This window comes from Chiloscyllium punctatum, chromosome 32 (genome assembly GCF_047496795.1).
Source record: "Chiloscyllium punctatum isolate Juve2018m chromosome 32, sChiPun1.3, whole genome shotgun sequence".
In the NCBI taxonomy this organism is placed as follows: Eukaryota; Metazoa; Chordata; class Chondrichthyes; order Orectolobiformes; family Hemiscylliidae; genus Chiloscyllium; species Chiloscyllium punctatum.
The window spans coordinates 34,851,710-34,871,831 of record NC_092770.1 but is presented as its reverse complement, the minus strand read 5'-3'; the positions used below and the strand labels follow the sequence as shown (position 1 = coordinate 34,871,831).

At 42.9% G+C, this 20,122-nt stretch overlaps 1 protein-coding gene across 6 annotated transcripts in view; it reads right to left on the bottom strand.

Moving 5' to 3' along the window:
- The window catches only part of osbpl8 (oxysterol binding protein-like 8), a 372,304-nt gene that overhangs the window by 280,947 nt on the left and 71,235 nt on the right, over positions 1–20,122 (bottom strand). For all 6 annotated transcript variants that reach the window (XM_072552065.1, XM_072552064.1, XM_072552067.1 and 3 more), the window contains one exon: positions 11,673–11,776. In XM_072552065.1, coding sequence (XP_072408166.1) covers positions 11,673–11,776 — 104 coding nt within the window. The remainder of the gene's footprint in view (positions 1–11,672; positions 11,777–20,122) is intronic.

Below are 20,122 nucleotides of genomic sequence, written 5' to 3'. Positions count from 1 at the left end.
TGAGGTAATTTCATATCCAATTAGCAAGCTCCCCTAAATCCCATATGATCTAACCTTAATAACTAATTTACCACGCGGAACCTTGTCAAACACTTTGCTGAAGAACGTTTAGACAATGTCTAATACTCTACCTTCATCAGTCTTCATTGTCACCTCTTCAAAACACTCAACCAAGTTAGGTAAGATACGATTTTCCAAATACAGCCATGTTGACTACCCCTCATCAGTCCTTGCCTTTCCAAATGCATGTAAATCCTGTCCCTTAGGATCCCCTCCAACAACCTACCCACCACAGGCTCACCAGTCTGTAGTTCCCTGACTTTTCCTTCCAGCCTTTCTTAAATAGTGGCATATTAGCCAACCTCCAGTCTACTGGCACCTCAACCACGGCTGCCGATTATACACTTATCTCAACAATATCTCAATATCTCTCTTCTCTAGCTTCCCACAAAGTTCTGCAAAACACCTGGAGATTTATCTAACTTACTGCATTTTAAGACCTCCAGCACCTCATCTTCTGTAATATGAATTATTTTCAAATCATCCTTGTTTATTTCCGAGTTCTCTAGTTTCCATGTCCTTCTCCACGGTAAATACTGACTCAAAATATTCGTTCAGTGTTTCACCCATCTCCTGTGGTTCCATACATAGATAGTCGTGTTGATCTTTAAGGGGCTGCATTCTTTCCCTAATTACTGTTTGCCCTTAATGTACTGACAGAATACCTTTGGATTCTCTATTTGCCAAAGCTATCTCATGTGTTCTTTTTGCCCTCCTGACTTCCCTCTTAAGTAAAGTCCTACTGCCTTTATCTTCTGGGGATTCACTCATCCCAGCTGTCAATACATGATACATGCCTCCTTTTTTCTCTTGACCAGAGCCTCAATTTGAAAGAAAGGGTCACCCGACCTGAAACATTCACTCTGGTTTCTCTCCACAGGTGCTGCCAGACCTACTGAACCTTTCCAGTAATTTCTGTATTTGAACATAGAATATAACAGCACGGTACAGGCTCTTTGGCCCTTGATGTTGTGTCGGCCTTTTATTCCACTCTAAGATCAGACGAATCGACATAACCTTTATTGTATGATCTTCTATGCACCTACTCAAGAGTCGCTTAAATGCCTCTAATATATCTATCTCAATTCTCGAGTCAGCCAACATTTCTTACACCTATCAATCAACCTTGCCCTTCATAGTCACAGGAACATAATGTCTCTGAACTCTCATTATCTCATTTTAAAAGCCTCCCACTTCCCAACTGTCTCTTTACCTGTAAGCAGCCTCCCCAAAGAACTTGTGAAAGTTCATTTCGAACACTGTCAAAATTGGCCTTAGTCCAATTCAGAGCTGATCAAAAAAATTTTTAATGAGACTATAAGACATAGAAGTGGAAGTCAGGCCATTCGGCCAATCGAGTCCACTCCGCCATTCAATCATGGCTGATGGGCATTTCAACCCCACTTACCCACATTCTCCCCGTAGCCCTTAATTCCTTGTGACATCAAGAATTTATCAATCTCTGCCTTGAAGACATTTAGTGTCCCGGCCTCCACTGCACTCTGCGGCAATGAATTCCACAGGCCCACCACTCTCTGGCTGAAGAAATGTCTCCACATTTCTGTTCTGAATTTACCCCCTCTAATTCGAAGGCTGTGTCCATGGGTCCTAGTCTCCTCACCTAACGGAAACAATTTCCTCGCATCCACCCTTTCCAAGCCATGTATTATCTTGTAAGTTTCTATTAGATATCCCCTTAATCTCCTAAACTCCAATGAATACAATCCAAGGATCCTCAGCCGTTCCTCGTATGTTAGACCGACCATTCCAGGGATCATCCGTGTGAATCTCCGCTGGACACGTTCCAGTGCCAATATGTCCTTCCTGAGGTGTGGGGACCAAAACTGGACACAGTACTCCAAATGAGGCCTAACCAGAGCTTTATAAAGTCTCAGTAGCACAACGGTGCTTTTATATTCCAACCCTCTTGAGATAAATGACAACATTGCATTCGCTTTTTTGTTCTATTCTTTTGCAATACTTTTCAAAACTATTTCAAAACAATAGAATTATGATCACTTGCCCGAAAGTGCTCCCCCACGGATACCTCAGTCACGTTCCCTCCCTTATTTCCTAATAGAAGATCAAGTATTGCTCCATCTCTGGTAGGTGCATCATATATTGAATAACAAACTTTTCTTGAACATGATGACAGCCCCAGTCTATGTTTGGAGAGTTAAACTCCCCTACCATGTCAACCTTACTATTCTGACATATCTGAAATCTCCCTAGATATTTGCTTCTCAATTTCTCACTGACTATAGGGGGTCCTATAATACAATGCTGAAAATGTGTTGCTGGAAAAGCGCAGCAGGTCAGGCAGCATCCAAGGAACAGGAGAATCAACGTTTCGGGCATAAGCCCTTGTTCAGGAATGAGGAAAGTATGTCCAGCAGGCTAAGATAAAAGGTAGGGAGGAGGGACTTGGGGGAGGGGCGTTGGAAATACGGTAGGTGGAAGGAGGTCAAGGTGAGGATGATAGGCCAGAGTGGGGTGGGGGCGGAGAGGTCAGGAAGAAGATTGCAGGTTAGGAAGGCGGTGCTGAGTTCGAGGGATTTGACTGAGACAAGGTGGGGGGAGGGGAAATGAGGAAACTGGAGAAAACTGAGTTCATCCCTTGTGATTGGAGGGGTCCTAAGCGGAAGATGAGGCACTCTTCCTCCAACCATCGTGTTGCTATGGTCTGGCGATGGAGGAGTCCAAGGACCTGTATGTCCTTGGTGGAGTGGGAGGGGGAGTTGAAATGTTGAGCCACGGGGTGGTTGGGTTGGTTGGTGTAGGTGTCCCAGAGGTGTTCTCTCAAACGTTCCGCAAGTAGGCGGCCTGTCTCCCCAATATAGAGGAGGCCACATCGGGTGCAGCGGATGCTCCCACTCCACTCCCCCTCCCACTCCACTAAGGACATGCAGGTCCTTGGACTCCTCCATCGCCAGACCATGGCAACACGACGGCTGGAGGAAGAGCGCCTCATCTTCCGCCTAGGAACCCTCCAACCACAAGGGATGAATTCAGATTGCCCCAGTTTCCTCATTTCCCCTCCCCCCCACCTGGTCTCAGTCAAATCCCTCAAACTCAGCACCGCCTTCCTAACCTGCAATCTTCTTCCTGACCTCTCTGCCCCCACCCCACTCTGGCCTATCACCCTCACCTTGACCTCCTTCCACCTATCGCATTTCCAACGCCCCTCCCCCAAGTCCCTCCTACCTACCTTTTATCTTAGCCTGCTGGACACACTTTCCTCATTCCTGAAGAAGGGATTATGCCTGAAACGTCGATTCTCCTGTTCCTTGGATGATGCCTGACCTGCTGCGCTTTTCCAGCAACACATTTTCAGCTCTGATCTCCAGCATCTGCAGTCCGCACTTTCTCCTCCTATAATACAATGCCAATAAGGTGATCATCCTTTCTTATTTCTCAGTTCCACCCATTTAACTTCACAAAATGATCTCCCAGAAATAGCCTCTCCAAGTACAGGCATAAGTATACCTCTAATAAAAAAAAGGCCACTCCCCCTCCTCTCTTGCCTGCTTTTTACTCTTCCCTAAAGCATCTACACCCTGAAACATTAAGCTGCCAGCCCTTTCTATCCCTGAGCCACATTTCAGTAATAGTTATGATAACCCACCCTCATGTTCCCAGCCATGCCCTATGTTCATCTGCCTTACCTGTCAGACCTCTTGCATTGAAATAAATTCGACCAAAGATTTATGGTAAACATAACTTTGAAGTAAAGATCCCAAATTTAAAATCAATAAATTAAGCATTTTGCAAAGCATCATTGGGAATTTCATTTTGAATTTCATAATCATTTTTGCTTCAAAATTCATTTGGACTCACAGCTGTGCTGTCAACAAGTTAGCTGAATAGCTGGAAGGCTTTATATTCAAATGTGGACAACCATAATACCATCTTGTTCATCTGTCTCAAATCATGAATTATGAAAGGAAACTTGCTGGGATCACACAATGCACCTCGATTAATACTAATGGCAGCTCATCTCATATTTTATTCCTGGTCACTGCAGCTTTCAAAACAAGGATGAGCAATATCATAGCCCTTTAAATGCATGCAAGAGGTAATGCAAAAACAGACAATACCACAACCATCCAATCTCAGTCATTAACACACTGTGAAGTCCATGATCAAATTTAGTCCTTATCGCACAAAACTACTATTACTTTTGCATTTGAGAGATTTGATTCATTCCCATCATAGCCTGTTACAATACCAAAGAGTTTCACATTTATCTTCACCAAAAATAAATAGTTGCATTAGCCAGAGTCGATAATTGTGCCGAGTGTACTCATTGAGTAAAGATGACCATATAAAGGAATACAGGAACAGGAGTAGACTATTCAACTCCTTGAGCCTGTTCTATTCAATGAGATCATTGTTGATCTGTGGCCTAAATTCATATAGCTGCTTTTGGTCCATATTCCTTAATATCTTTGTGCACCAAACATTTATCAATCTTAAAATGAGGGAGGGTCAGCACTGGCTGCTCCATGTTCCAGGGTTTCGTTGTTTCAGATGAGATAGAGTGGAAGGTAAAAGAAGTGGAGGAGTTGCATTACTAATCAGGGGAGAACGTTACACCTGCGCTCAGAGACGATATACTGTAGGGCTTATTCATTGAGACACCATAAGTATAGCTCAAAAATAAGTTGGACGCAATCGAATAGGATTATATTGTAGCACCGTCGCCAAATGACTGGACCTCCTGCTCTCTGTCTCTCTCCACACTTTCCCTGGAGTTGTACAGGGCAAAGGTGGAACCTGTCAAAAAGCTGCAGTGAAAAATTGTGAGAGTGTGTGTGTGTGTGTGTGTGTGTATACACACTATTTGGAGACTTACCCCACAAAGGCAGCTGCAGCAGTATGGTTGTTGGAGTCCAGTCCAGCTGCCCCAGAAAGGAGCAAGTGTTTATGGGGCTGCAGGTGGGGATGGCGTTGGACGGGGTTGTGGTTGCGGGGGGATGTTGGGAGTGGGGGGCAATGTTGCACGGGAGCAAGGTGGTGTTTGGGGTGGGGACAGTGTTGGACGGGGTTGTGGTTGGGGGCAGGGGGCATGTTGCACGGGAGCGGGGGGGGGGGGGTGCAAGGGGCAGTGTTGCACGGGGTTGGGGGGTGATGTTGAACGGAGTTGGGGATGGGGCTCACACGCTGTATGCTGCTGCAGTCTCCTGAACAGGGCGCAGCTCCAAGCCACAGGGGAAGGCATTCGATCAATTAACTGAATAACAGATTATCTGAACGAAACAGTGCCTGCCCATCATGTTCGGATAATCAAGGTTCGCTGTAATGTTAAAAGATTAAATGGGGCACTCTCTCTTGACATTAACGCAATATTAAAGGGTTAAACTGCACTGTCTTTGGGTGGGAATGAAAGCCATGAAAGATTACGGATGACGATCCGTAGTAATTTACACTTCATTTAGACATGACTTCCCTGCTATTGTCAAGTTAAACTATTCATTTAATCTCTTCCATTTCAGAAATGCTTTCTGGCCAGAGGTATGTCACACCTGTATTGTCTTGGGAAAGCACTGAGTCAGAAAGTCATCTGCATAACGATTCACCAGGATTAAGACACTAGCATTTGCATTATCTCAGAGGATAATCTCATCCTGCCATTGTACCTATGTTAATATGTGACAGAGTAACTGACGGGGTTGTCTTGAGTGGCATTTGACTGTGGGGGAGTGGTCACAGTATCTGTAAGAATCGCAATTTACCTGAAAAAAGGGAGCGTGCTTTCTTTGTTCAGGGCCTCACTTTGACCCAACTTTGCATGCCTGTGAAGAGAGTTAAAGGGGGTCACCTAGCTTGTACTGTACTGCGCTTAATAAAGTTGGTTGTTTGTTCACAGAAGTTGGTGTGTTGCAGTTGCATCTGGTATGTAAGAATCTCAAGTATAAAACAACTTAACAATCAGGCAAGTCCACATTTGACATGTGGGAAATGTTTAAAGACCTGCTGATGGAAGTTCAGGACCGGCATCTTCCAATAAGGAGGAAGGATAACGATGGCCAGGTAAGGAACCTTGGATAACAAGGGAGTATGTAAATTTAGTCAAAAGGAAAAAAGCAGCATATATAAATTCAGGAAGCTAAAATCGAATAGGGCCCAGGAGGAATATAAAGAAAGCAGCAAAGAACTCAAGTAGGGAATTGGCAAGTTGAGTTGAAGAGAATCTCAAGGGATTCTGCACATACATTAAAAACAAAAGAATAACTAGGAAGAAGGTAGGACCACTCAAGGATAAAGGAGGGAATTTGTGCTTGGAGGCAGAGGACGTCAGTGAGATCCGAAATGAGTACTTTGTGTCAGCATTCACCCAGGAAAAGGATATTGAAAATACTGAGATTTCTGTGGAGCATGCTAATATGCTAGGGCATTTTGAGATCAAGAAATAAGTGGTATGGGATCTCTTGAAGAGCATTAAGTTGGATAAGTCCCTAGGGCCAGTTGCTATCTACCCAGGCTATTGAGAGAGGCAAGAAAGGGGATTGCTGGGGCCATGACAAACATCCTTGCATCCTCATTAGCTACTGGAGAGGTCCCAGAGGACTGGCAAGTAGGTAATATTCTTCCCCTGATCAAGAAGAGAAGTAGGGACAATCCAGAAAACTACAAACCAGTGAGTCTTACATCAGTGGTTGGGAAGCTGTTCAAGAGAATTGTTAGGGATTGGATTTACGCGCACTTAGAAAAGCATGGCCTAATTAAGGACTGTCAGCATGGCTTTGTGCAGGGCAAGTCATGTCTTACTACTCGATTTAATTTTTCAATGTGATTGATGAGGGGACAACATTGGATGTTTCAACATGGATTTTACTCAGACTTTCAAAAAGGCCCCGCATGGCAAGCTTATCCAGAATATTAAGACGTATTGGATCCACAGTGACATGGCCTCTTGGATTCAGAATTGGCTTGCACATAGAAGGCAAAAGGTAGCGGTGGAAGGTTGTTTTACTGGCTGGTGGTCAGTGACTAGTGGTGTTCTGCACGGATCCACACTGGGACCTCTGCTGTTGTGATATATATATAAGTGACTTGGATCAAAATGTAGTTGTGTGGATTAGTAAATTGGCAGACGATACAAAGATCGGTGGAGTTGTGGGACATGTGGAAGGTTGCCAAAGTATATAACAGGATATAGATCAGTAGATCAGGGGGGAGACATGGCAGATGGAGTTTAACCTGGGTCATTGTGAGGTGCTGCACTTTGGGAGATCAAATGTTAATGAAAAGAATACAGTTAATGGCAAAACTCTGAACAGCATTGATGTACAGAGGGATCTTGGGGTTCAAGTCCATAGCTCCCTGAAAGTGGCCACACAAGTAGATAGAATGATAAAGAAGGCATATAGCACCTTTGCCTTTTTCGACTGGGGAGTGGAATACAACAGTCAGGATGTCATGTTGCAGCTCTATAAGACTTCAGTTTGGTCACACTTAAGGTAAAGATTAGAGTGGTGCTGGAAAAGCACAGCAGGTCAGGCAGCATCTGAGATGCAAGAAAATGCATGTTTTTCCTGAAATGTCGATTTTCCTACTCCTTGGATGCTGCCTAACCTGCTGTGTTTTTCCAGCACCACTCTAATCTTGACTATAATCTCCAGCATCTGCGGTCCTCATTTTCGCCACACTTAAGAGTACTATATCTAATTCTGTTTGCCACATTACAGGAAAGATGTGGAGGCTTTTGAGAGAGTGCAGAAGAGGTTTACTAGGATGCTGCCTGGATTAGAGGGTATGAACTATAAGGCAAAGCTAGAAAAACTTGGGTTGTTTTTCCCAGAATGGCAGAGGCTAAGGGGAGGCTTGATACAAGTCTATAAAATTTTGAGAAACATAGATTCTGACCATCAACCCAATCTTTCCTTCACAGCTGAAACTAGGGGACATGCATTTAAGGTGAAAGGGAGAAAGTTCAAAGATGATGTGAAGGGCTAGTTTTTTTTTTACACACAGAGTGGTAGGAGTGTGGAATGCGCTGCCAGCGGTGGTTGTGGAGGCTGATATAATACGGACGTTTAAAAGACTTTCAGATAAGCACATGAAATGCAAAGAATGGAGGGATATGGACCAAAGGCAAGTAGCAGGGACTAGTTTAATTTGGCATCATGTTCAGCATAAGGTCGTGGGCTGAAGGGTCTGTTCCTGTGTTGGACAGTTCTATGTTCCAATATTATTAATAACAGATCCAATAATTTGTGAAGAAAGTTCAAAACACCTTTCACCCTTTGTGTGTACAAAGGTTCCTTCCATCTGTCCTGAATGTTCTGACTTGTCCCCTCGTTCTAGAATCCCCAATCAGTGGAACTAGTTTATCTCTTTCTACCCTGTCTTTCCCCTTCACATTCTTGAACACATAGATCAGATCACCCCTTAATCTTCTAAATTCGAGAGAAAGCAGGCGCAATGTGTACAATATTTTCCTCATAACCACTGAGGTCCAGGTATCATTCTTGAAAACCTACGATGTACTCCCTCCAAGGCCAATATATCTTTCCTATGGTGTGGTGCCCAGATCGGCTCACAGTACTCCAAACAGAGTCAAGCCAGGGTTTTGCAGAAGTTACGTTTCAGTTATACATCTTTGTATTCCGGTCTTCGATATAAAGGACAGCATTCCCTTAGCTTCCTTTGTTATTTTCTATTCAAGTGGAATTATTATGAACAAGTTGTTCTGAGATAACATGCGTTTTGGCAGCACGATTTGGATATAACGCCACTGAAGAATGAGGGAACGGTACTTTTGAGAATGTTTACCTCCGTTGGCAATAGCACAATTCCAGTGGGAATCAGTTTGCGCACGATGTTCTGCGCATGCGCTGATGTCAGTGCCAAAATCTCCATGCCATTCTGCATGTATCCATGTCCGCACTGTTCCGCACATGGGTGACGTCAGTGCTGGTCTTTGTGTCATCCTGTGCATGCACGGTGTCAGCTGCCGACAGAGCAGCTTTCTGTGAAAGGTACTATACAGGGAGCAGCTTGCTTACATTTTTGAAATGTACTGCTTTAAATTTACTTTTGTTTCATTAATAAATATGATTTCAGCCCTGATTCAGGCTGTGCTATATTTTGCGTTAGACTTTTGGGTGATTTTTGAGCGACCAAGAATGATATGTTTTGCTGGCCTGTCCCAACCTCACTTTTCCCATTGGCCCCATTAAGCAAATTACTATTAAGCAAGATTTCGCTGGAATGCAACTAGGATGTTACAGGAGAACTACCAGTATGAATGTTATTATATATCTGAGCAGTATCCAATGTAACAAGAACTTCAAACTTCAGGCAAGTTCATTTCAGGAAGTTAAGTGGAGAAAAGGCAACAACACATTCAGCTCATCAAAATGGCACAAGATCATATGCATTTTGATATTCCTCAATTTTCAACTTATGATCTTACTCTGGGAGAACACAATGCTTCATGCAGCTGGTGAAGCAGATAAAAAGAAAGTTTCCTCTCACGGGTCAATTTAGAACTCGGTGACAGGGTTTTACAATTAAGGATCACAGTTTTCGGATAGCAAGGAGATTTTCTTTCCTCAGAGCATCAATTTCGGAACTCTGACTCAAAACATGGGGGAGATGGGAGTTATGGAGCATTTTTAAATCTCTTGTTGAGCTTGCTTCTTCAGCTCATGTACTAAAATGGGAATAACAAGAATCAAAGGACATGGGAATTTAGGATTTAGAACATAAACAGATCAGCAATGATCTTCCTGAATGGCAGAGCAGGGCCAAATAGCCGACATTTGCTTCTATTTCTCAAGTTTGCATGTTCACAGAACCAGTATATAGGGTTTTAACATTTCTGCCAAAATGACTAGTCTTTGGAATTCGCTTCCCCAGTTAAGATACTCAAGGCTGATCTTAACAGGTGGTTGATAAACATGGCAGTGAAAGGACCTGGGGATCAGACAGGAAAGTGGAGTTGAAGTGACGAACAGATCAACTGTGATCTTATTGAAAAACACAAGTCTCGAATGGCTAAATGGTTTACTCCTCGCCCCAACTTTTGTTTCTCGTCAAAAAACAAAATCTACCAGTCACAAATACACTTGTCTATCAATAAAATAGACCTAGACCTATACATATCTCTTAGGGTGAAGTCTCATCTTCACAGTGAAGATATCCTTTTTTTGGGTTGTGTGGCAATACCATCTTGTTTCAAGGAATCGACTCAAAATAGATCCAGCAGCTCAAAACTGGACACGCATGAGGCTACAAATTTCTAAGCTCATTATCTGTCATATCCTGCAACTAACAATTGTCAAGAAATTATTTTCCACAGGATCAATGGCTGTGGTATAGTTGTAATGTCCTTGGACTTAGAGCCTGAAGTCACAGACTTATGCTCTGAAGACATGGGCTGAAATCCCACCATTGCAGACAGTGAAATTTGAATTCAGTAAAAATCAGAAATTTTATAAAAAGCTTGTCTAATAGTGACATGTAATCATGATTGATTGTCACAGACGGTGGTGCGTGTATGGAATGAGCTGCCAGAGGAAGTGAGAGAAGCTGGTGCAATTACAACATTTAAAAGGCATCTGGATGGGTATATGAATAGCAAGGGTTCAGAGGGATATCGGCCAAGTGCTGGCAAATGGAACTGGATTAATTTATGATTTGGAGGTGCTGATGTTGGACTGGGGTGGACTCCGTCAAGGACATGCAAGTCCTGGGCCGTCTCCACCACCAAATCCTAATCACCTGACACCTGGAGGAAGAATGCCTCATCTTCCACCTTGGGACCCTCCAACCACACAGGATCAAGCTGGATTTCACCAGTTTCATTTCCCCTACCCCCCCACCTTATCCCAGATTCAACCTTCCAACTCAGCACTGCCCTCTTGAACTGTCCTACCTATCCAACTTCCTTCCCACCAACCGCTCCACCCCCCCCCCCCAACCTATTACCTTCACCCCCACCCTCATCTACCTATCACATTCCTAGCTACCCTCCCCCAGCCCCACCCCGCTCCCATTTATCTCTCAGCTCCCCCCCCTTGGGCCACAAGCCTCATTCCTCATGAAGGACTTATGCTCAAAACATCGATTCTCCTGCTCCCCGGATGCTGCCTGACTGCCTACATCACACTCTTGGAATCTGTCCTATCAAATAGCCCAGAAAGCCAGTCAGTTTAAAGATAGTTTAGATAGACAAGAAATTCTGATCTAGCCAATCATGCCCCATCCTATGAATGAATAAAGAATATCCAACCATCTTTCACTTCCACTTGGAATGTTCACTCTGTTCCTCTCTCTGCAGGTTGAGTCCAAGAGGACTCTTCGTCAGAGCTCCGTTAAATGTTTTTCTTTTTGTAGATGCTACCAGACCGGAGTTGCTCGAGCACTTCATTTTTATTTCTAATCTCCAGTAGGTACAGTACTTAGGTTTTATTTTACCACTGAGTTCATGTTAGATTTTTCTTCAAATAGCGACATGAAAATAAATTATTCTGAACTTTATCAACTCAACACAAATTATCAAAATAAGAAAAAGACACTAACTATAGAACGATCAGAAGAGCGATGGAAAACACTTTTTTGTAATCTAACAGTTCAGTTCAAAGCTGAAAATAAATAATTACCAGGGTTTTTTCATTCTCTCCTTCTGCTCCAACTGCTTCCATTGTGCATGGTGATCCTCTTGCATCATCCTGATGATGTTTTCCCAGCCTGTGACCCTGATTGCCTGTCAACAGGAAAGGGGCTGTCACCAAATAAAACCAACCTTGACATGAAGCACCACAAAAACAATGCTTATCATTAGCAGGCAAAATATAGCTCTACAGTCAGAGTAAGAAGCTATCAAGCAAACAGCAGATCACAAAAATCACAGTTTCTTTGGATACTAAATCCATAACCATTGGGGTTAATTAAAGGGGGAAAAGTTTCAAATGCTACAAATCAAATAAAGGTATATAATGCTGAACATATGCATTGAGCTTGGCAGCAAAGTGATTAATTCAAGCTTAACCTATTGGCCTACAGATAATTAAGTACATTGTCAACACTTGAAATGCTATTCCTAAAGTACAATTTTTCTATAATGCAGGGTTGCACAAGAACTGTAGATAAATGAAGGGACAAATGGTTTTGAAGAATCGGGGACGCTGGAGGAGGATTTGGACAGGTTAGGAAAGGGAAGAAAAAAGTGACAGATGGAATATTCTGGTGGGATGAATAGAGGCATAGACCATTTTCTAAATGGGAAAGGCTTGGGACTTGGGAGTCCTAGGCAAAAGTGAGGACTGCAAATGCTGGAGATCCAAGACAAGACTAGAGTGGTGCTGGAAAAGCACAGCAGGTCAGGCAGCATCCGAGGATCAGGAACATCAACATTTCGGGCAGGAGTCCTTCATAGTTCAGTATTCTCTTCAGGTTGACATGCAGGTTCAGTTGGCATTTTGGAAGGCAAATGTGATAGAATCACAGAATCATTCAGCATGAAAACAGACACTTTGGTCCATGCTAGCCATGTTCCCAAACTAAACAAATCCCATTGCCTGCATTTGGCCCATATCCCTCTATTTGCTATTCATATACTTATCCAAATATTTGCTAAATAGAATCATAGAATTATAGAGATGTACAACACGGAAACAGACCCTTCGGTCCAACCCGTCCATGCCGACCAGGTATCCCAACCCAATCTAGTCCCACCTGCCATCACCAGGCCCATATCCCTCCAAACCCTTCCTATTCATATACCCATCCAGATGCCTTTTAAATGCTGTAATTGTACCACTTCCTCCAGCAGCTCATTCCATACACATACCACCCTGTGTGTGAAACAGTTGCCCCTTAAGTCTCTTTTATATCTTTTCCCTCTCACCCTAAACCTATGTCCTCTAGTTCTGGACTCTCCCACCCCAGGGAAAAGACTTTCTCTATCTATCCTATCCATGCCTCTCAAGATTTTATAAACCTCTATAAGGTCACCTCGCAGCCTCCGATGCTCCAGGGAAAACAGCATTAGCCAATTCAACCTCTCCGTATAACTCTAATCCTCCAACCCTGGCAACATCTTTGTAAACCTTTTCTGAACCCTTTCAAGTTTCACAACATCTTTCCGATAGGAAGGAGACCAGAACTGCACAGAATATTCCAAATGTGGCCTAATCAATGTCTTGTACAGCTGCAACATGACCTCCCAACCCCTGTACTCAATAGTCTGACCAATAAAGGAAAGCATACCAAACGCCTTCTTCACTATCCTATCTACCTGCGACTCCACTTTCAAGGAGCTATGAACCTGCACTCCAAGGTCTCTTTGTTCAGCAATACTCCTGAGGACCTTACCATTAAGTGTATACATCCTGCTAAGATTTGCTTTCCCAAAATGCAGCACCTCACATTTATCTAAATTAAACTCAATCTGCTATTTCTCAGTCCATTGGCCCATATGACCAAGATCCCATTTAACTCAGAGGTAACCTCCTTCACTGTCCACTACACCTCCAATTTTGGTGTCATCTGCAATATTACTAACTATACCTCTTATGCTAACATCCAAATCATTTACATAGATGATGAAAAGTAGTGGATCCAGCACTGATGCTTGTGGCACTCCACTGGTCACAGGCCTCCAGTCTTAAAAATAACCCTCCGTCACCACACTTTGTCTTTTACCTTTGAGCCACATTTCTTAAGACAGAGGTAGATGGGCTTTTGATTGGTAAAGAGATTATGGGCTATGATGAAAAGGCAGAAGAATGGGATTGAGAAATACATCAGCAATGATTGAAAGGCAGAGCAGACCTTTTGGGCTGAATGAGCTAATTCTGCCAATATATCTGTAGGCCAATGGTCTTATGCATGCCCAGTTTTGCCTGACAGGATCCTTCAAAATCTTTGCCATTTAGCAGAATGTTTTTGACACACTTCATGATGGAGAATATCCTCAATGAGACAACAGGACTTCAAATCCACAGGAATACTTGGTGATCACTCATACCAGTACTGTTACGGACTGTTGCATCTGCAATTGGTAGATTGTCAAGGATGAAGTTGAAGAAATTTTCTCTTCATTTGGTGTTCCTTAGCAGTTGATACAGACCCAATTGAGCAGCAATACTCTTTAGGACTTGACCAGCTCAGTCAATCATGGAACTGCCAAGTCTCCCTTGGTGATGGACAATGAAATCTCTGACTCAGAGTGCAATCTGTGTCCTTGGCACCGTCATTACTTCTTCCAATTGATGGTCAACATCCAGGAATTTATCTGCTAGTTGGTGGAGGTTTCCTTGCCCAGGTTTGACTTGATCTACAAGACTTCATAAGGGCATCAGCCAATGTTGTTGACTACCAAGCAAACTCCCTGCTGACTGTAGACCATGCGCTGCGATGTCTGGTGGGTCTGCCCAGCTGGTGAGAGAAGCTATAATTGGGGATAGTGGTGGTGGTGTCTGGAACATCATCATCATAGAAACAGATCTCATAAACGAGATCAATTTGCTTCCTGACAAGTGTGCAGGACAGCTCTCACAATTTTGGCACAAGCCCCGCATGCTACTAAGGACAAGTTTGCAGGGATGATTGTACTGGGTGGGCAGTTGTCACTTCTAGTGCTTTGGGCGACGTCTGTTTGTTTGTTCAGTTTTGTTCCTTGTGACTTTGTTGTCACTATTTTGTGCAATTGGCTGGAAGTCAACAGAAAACGACATTGCTTTAGGTCTAGAATCTGGAAGTTAGAGGGACGCAGTGGTGTAGTGGTAATGTCACTAGGCTAAGAGTCCAGAAACCCAGACAAATGTTCTGGTGATTTGGGTTTGAATCCTACTCTGGCAGATGATGAAATCTGAATTCAATAAAAAAGAAATCTGGAATTAATAGCAAAGTAACAGTTATCGATTGCTATTTAACTCTATTTGTTTCACTAATGTCCTTTCAGGGAAGGAAATCTGCTGTCTTTCACCAATCTGGCCGATATGCAACTCCAGAATCACCCAACAGCTTGGGATGGACATTACAGGCTGGCCTAGCCAGCAATGCCCATATCCTGTGAATGAATAAAATAAAGTCACAAATAGGTCTGACAGATAAGAATGACATATTTCCTTCAAATAAACCCAAAATACTGCAAGTGTTGGAAAGCTCCAAAACCTCAGTTCACAATACACTTCTGGATTCTTCTTCCCTTTCCCTTCCTTCCAATTCAATCATTGCTTCTAATCTCGTTTTACCATGCATTTTTAATACCCTCCAGCTTTCCCTTCTATGATGTGGGGCAACGTGCACTCAAAGGAATTCATTTTATCTCTTTCTGCCATCACCTTCAAGAATTTTAAGCAAATGATGTTCAACTCTTCTTCCATCATCTTTGCCTGTCTGCCCAATTCTTTGGTCAGGAGTACTTATCTGACCACATACACCCTTTTCCCCGTTTCCAAGACTTTCCATCTACTACCACCCTCTCTCTTCTATGGGCCTGTCAATTTTGTTTCCAGACAGCCAGATTTCCTTGTATTCCATGCCTCCTGACTTGCTGAATGAACCTACCATGGGGAACCTTATCAAAAGCCTTGCTGAAATTGATGTACACCACATCCACTGCTCTACCTTAGCCGACCCGTTTTGTCACATCCTCAAAGAAGTCAATAAGGTTTGTGAGGCATGACCTACCCCTCTCAAAGCCATGCCAACTATCTTGAATCAAGCTACGATTTTCCAAGTAATCATAAATCCTGTCTCTCAGAATCCACTCCAATATTTTGCCCACCACTGATATAAGACTAACTAGTCTATAATTCCCAGGATTATGGGCAGCACGGTGGCAGAGTGGTTAGCACTGTTCCCTCACGGCTCCAGGGACCTAGGTTCAACTCCTGTCCCAGGCAACTGTCTGTGTGGAGTTTGCACATTCTCCCCGTGGCTGCGTGGGTTTCCTTCAGGTGCTCCGGTTTCCTCCCACAATCCAAAAAACATGCAGGTCAGGTAAATTGTTCTATGCTAAATTGCCCACAGTGTTCAGGGATGTGTTGGTTAAGTATTTTAGTCTGGGGTAGATGTCGGGGAATAGGTCTGGATGGGTTACTCTTCGGAGGCTCAGTGTGGACTTGTTGGGCCGAAGGGCCTGTTTCCACACAGTAGGGATTCTATATATTATCCCTATTCCCTTTCTTGAACAAGGAAATAACATTTGCCACCCTCCAATCAGCTGGCACGACTCCAGTGGACAGTGAGGACGCAAAGATCATCGCCAAAGGCACAGCAACGTCTTCCCTCGATTCCTGTAGTAATCTGGGGCATATTCAGTCTGGCCCAGAAGTTTTATCTATCCCTATTTTAAAAAAAAAATTTACCACATTCTCCTTCCTAACATCAATCTGTTCAAGCATATCAGCCTGTTACACACTGTCCTCACAAACAGCAAGATCCCTCTCAGTAGAGAATACTGAAGCAAAGTATTCACTAAGGACCTCCCCTATCTTCTCTGACTCCAGGCACTAGTTCCCTCCACTATCCCTGATTTGTCCTGTGCTCACTCTGGCCTTCCTCTTGTTCCTCACATACATGTAGAATGCCTTATGTTTTTTCTTAATCCTATTCACTAAAGCTTTTTCATGCTCCCTTCTAGCTCTCCCAAGTCCATTCTTCAGTTCCTTCCTGGCTACCTTGTAACCCTCCACAGCCCTGTATGAACCTTGCCTCCTCAACCTTATGTAAGCTTCCTTCTTTCTCTTGACTAGAAATTCTATATCCCTCGTCACCCAAGGTTCCTTCATCCTACCATCTCTTCCTTGTCTCAGTGGGACAAACCTGTCCAGCACTATCAGCAAGTGCTCCCTAAACAACTCCCACATTTTTGTCTTGCATTTCACTGAACATCTGTTCCCGATTTAATGCCCCAGTTCCTGTCCAAGAACATTGTAATTCCCCTTCCCCAAAAGAAATACTTTCCCATAGCATCTATTCCTATCCCTCTCCATGACTATAGTAAAGGCCAGGAGGTGTGATCACTATCACTAAAACGCTCAACCACCAAGAGATCTGACACTTGGCCTGGTTTGTTGCCAAGCACCAAATCCAATATGGCCTCCCCTCTAGTGGGCCTATCTACCTATTGAGTTGGGTATCCTTCCTGGACACACCTGACAAAAACTGTTCCATTCAAACTATTTGAACTAAGGAGGTTCCAATCAATATTAGGGATGTTCAAGAGATTTTCTGAGTTGATTGCTGGAATGAAGGGGTTGACTGATCAAGTAGAGCTAAATAGATTAGGTCATTTTTCATGATAGTTTAGGAGCAATTATATTGAAACAAGAAAGATCCTGAGGGGACTCAAAAGGACAGATACTGAGAGGGCATTTCCATGAGTGGGCAAATCAAGAACCAGGTCATGATTCTAGAAATAAGAGGATACTCACTGAAAACTGATGTTATGAAAGGATTTCTTCTCTCAGATGATCGTGGAACATCTGGACTTGTCTACCTTACAGTGTTGTGGAGGCAAGATTGTAAAGTATTGAAAGAGAAGTTCGATATATTTTTGAAAATGAGGAGTTAAGAGCCATAATGAACTGGTAGGGCAGGCTTTAACAACCCTATTTCATATGTTTTAATACTTAAGACCTTGACGTAATCCAGGACAAAGCAGCCCACTCGATTGGCATAACATCCCCCAACATCCATTCCATCCACGACCAACAGAGTCAGTCTGTACCATCTACAAGATGGAAAGAAAAAAAATTCACCGAAGCTTCACAGATAGCACCTTCACAGACAGTAAACCTACAATCACTACCTTTCGAAGGAAAAGGACAGCGGTTACATGGGTACACCAGCACCCACAGGCTCCCTTCATGTCATTCACCATGCAAACTTGGAAATATATCCTTCAAGGTCGCTGGATTCAAACTTTGGAACTTCCTCCTGAACAACTTGGTAGGTATACTTATATGAAACAAAGAATAATGCAGCAGAGGAACAGGCCCTTTGGCCCTCCAAGCTTGCACTGACATATTTTGCCCTTCCATGAGAAATGGTCCTCACCTACAGGATCCATATCCCTCTATTCGATTCCTGTTCATGTATTTGTCCAGGTGCTTCTCGAATGCTGCTTCCACCACCACCTCTGGCAGCGCATTGCAGGCACTCACCACCTTTCATATGATAAACTTGCCTCGCACATGTGTTTTAAACTCGTCTCCCTCCACTCAACTCCACCTCCACCCCCACCCCCACCCCCACCCCTGCCCAACACCTTGAACCAGTGTCTCTTCATAATCGATACCTTCACCCTGGGGAAAAAGCCTCATACTTTCCACTCTATACATGGCATGCACAATCTTATAAACTTATATCAGGTGGCCCCTCAACCTCCTGTGTCCTAGTGCAAACAAATCCGGTCTTTCCAACGTTTCTTCATAGCTAAAATCTCCCATACCAGGCAACATCCAAGAAAACCTTTTCTGTACTGTTTCCAAAGCCTCTTCATCCTTCTAGTAGTGTGGTGACCAGAACTATACACAATATTCCAAATGTGGCCTAAAGTTCTAGAAAGCTGCAGCAGTTCAAGAAGGCAACTCACCATCACCTTCTCATGTGCAACTTGTAGGACAATAAATGCTGGCCCAAAGCAAAGGCATCCCATGAATGATATTTTTAAAAAGCTGAGCCCCAGCACTAACCTGTGTGGCACGCATTTACTACATCTTGATAATCAGAAAAGGAACTTAAAATATTCACAAGATGTCAGCATTTATTGCCCATACCAAATTTCCCGCCAGAACATGATAGTTAACAACTGGCTTGAACTGCTGCAGTCCTTGGACTGTAGATTTTTGACCGAGTAAGTTTGAAAGAACTTCATATAGTTCTTATTTATGCTTACTCTCTGCTTCCTTTGCACTGACCAATCTTTTGTCAAGGACAATACGTTATCCCAACACCATGAAATTTCACCTTCCGCAATAAGCTTGGATGTGGCATGTTATCAATTTTATTTCTGGAAACCAAAGTACAGCATATCCACCAATTCCCCTTCATCCAGAGAAAATGTTACTTCTTCAAAGAGCTCCAAGAGAATAACAAAATGTGATTTCCTTTTAACAAGATCATGTTGATTCTGATTTCCATGAATTTACTTGTCAAGAACATGTTCAACAAGATCCTCATTTTTTGTGATAGATAAACTATCGCTACTGCTTTGTCTCTGAATTGAAGCAAGCACAATGGAATCAGAAGATTTTCACAAAAGCTTGATCCAAGTATGTAAAAAAGCAAATTTGTACAGAAAATTGTAGCATGAGAAAGGAAATTAAAGCTGGAAACTTTTACACACTACTGCAACAGGGAGAAATTCATGCAGACTTATTTGAATTGTAGATTGATTGGAAGTTAACAATAAAATTCACAGTGCTTTTAATTACCCCGAACAGAAGAAAATCAGGGTATATTTTAAAAGAAATCAAAACAAATTAATAACAAATATGAAACTATTTTTCATTAGAGCTTGTTAGAGGGTCACTTTATTGCAGAACAATACATGACAAATTTTTATCTTGGAAATGGGTTTTGCTCCACCTTTTCAACTTCATATATTTCAATGCAACTACGTCTTTTGTTTTGAGAGAAAAAGAGGTTTGCCTATGTGTTAGGCAAAATGCTAACAAACTTTACCATAGAAACAGAAAAGGGTCCGACTTCAGTGTACGTGGATTAAAATAAAGAGAAAGAACAGTTTAAAAAAAATTGGAAAGTACGTTGGAAACAACTGCTTAAACCAGACTCTGTAAAGCAGCGAGGATCAAAACAGATGTCCACCAGTCCAAAAGGGTAGGAGACGTAGATAAATTGGTTAAAAATAAATTTGGGATACTTGCCTTTATGGGCTGAGACACAATTGAAAAACAGGAAGGTGATGCTGGAATTGTATAAAATATTGATAAGGCCACAGTACACAGTACAGTATGCAGTTCTGAGATCCACTTTATGGGAGGGTTGTGACTGCATAGAGAGGGTGCTGAGGAGATTTACCAGGAAGTTGCCTTGACTGGAGAATTTTAGTCTTGAAGAAAAGTTGCATAGACTG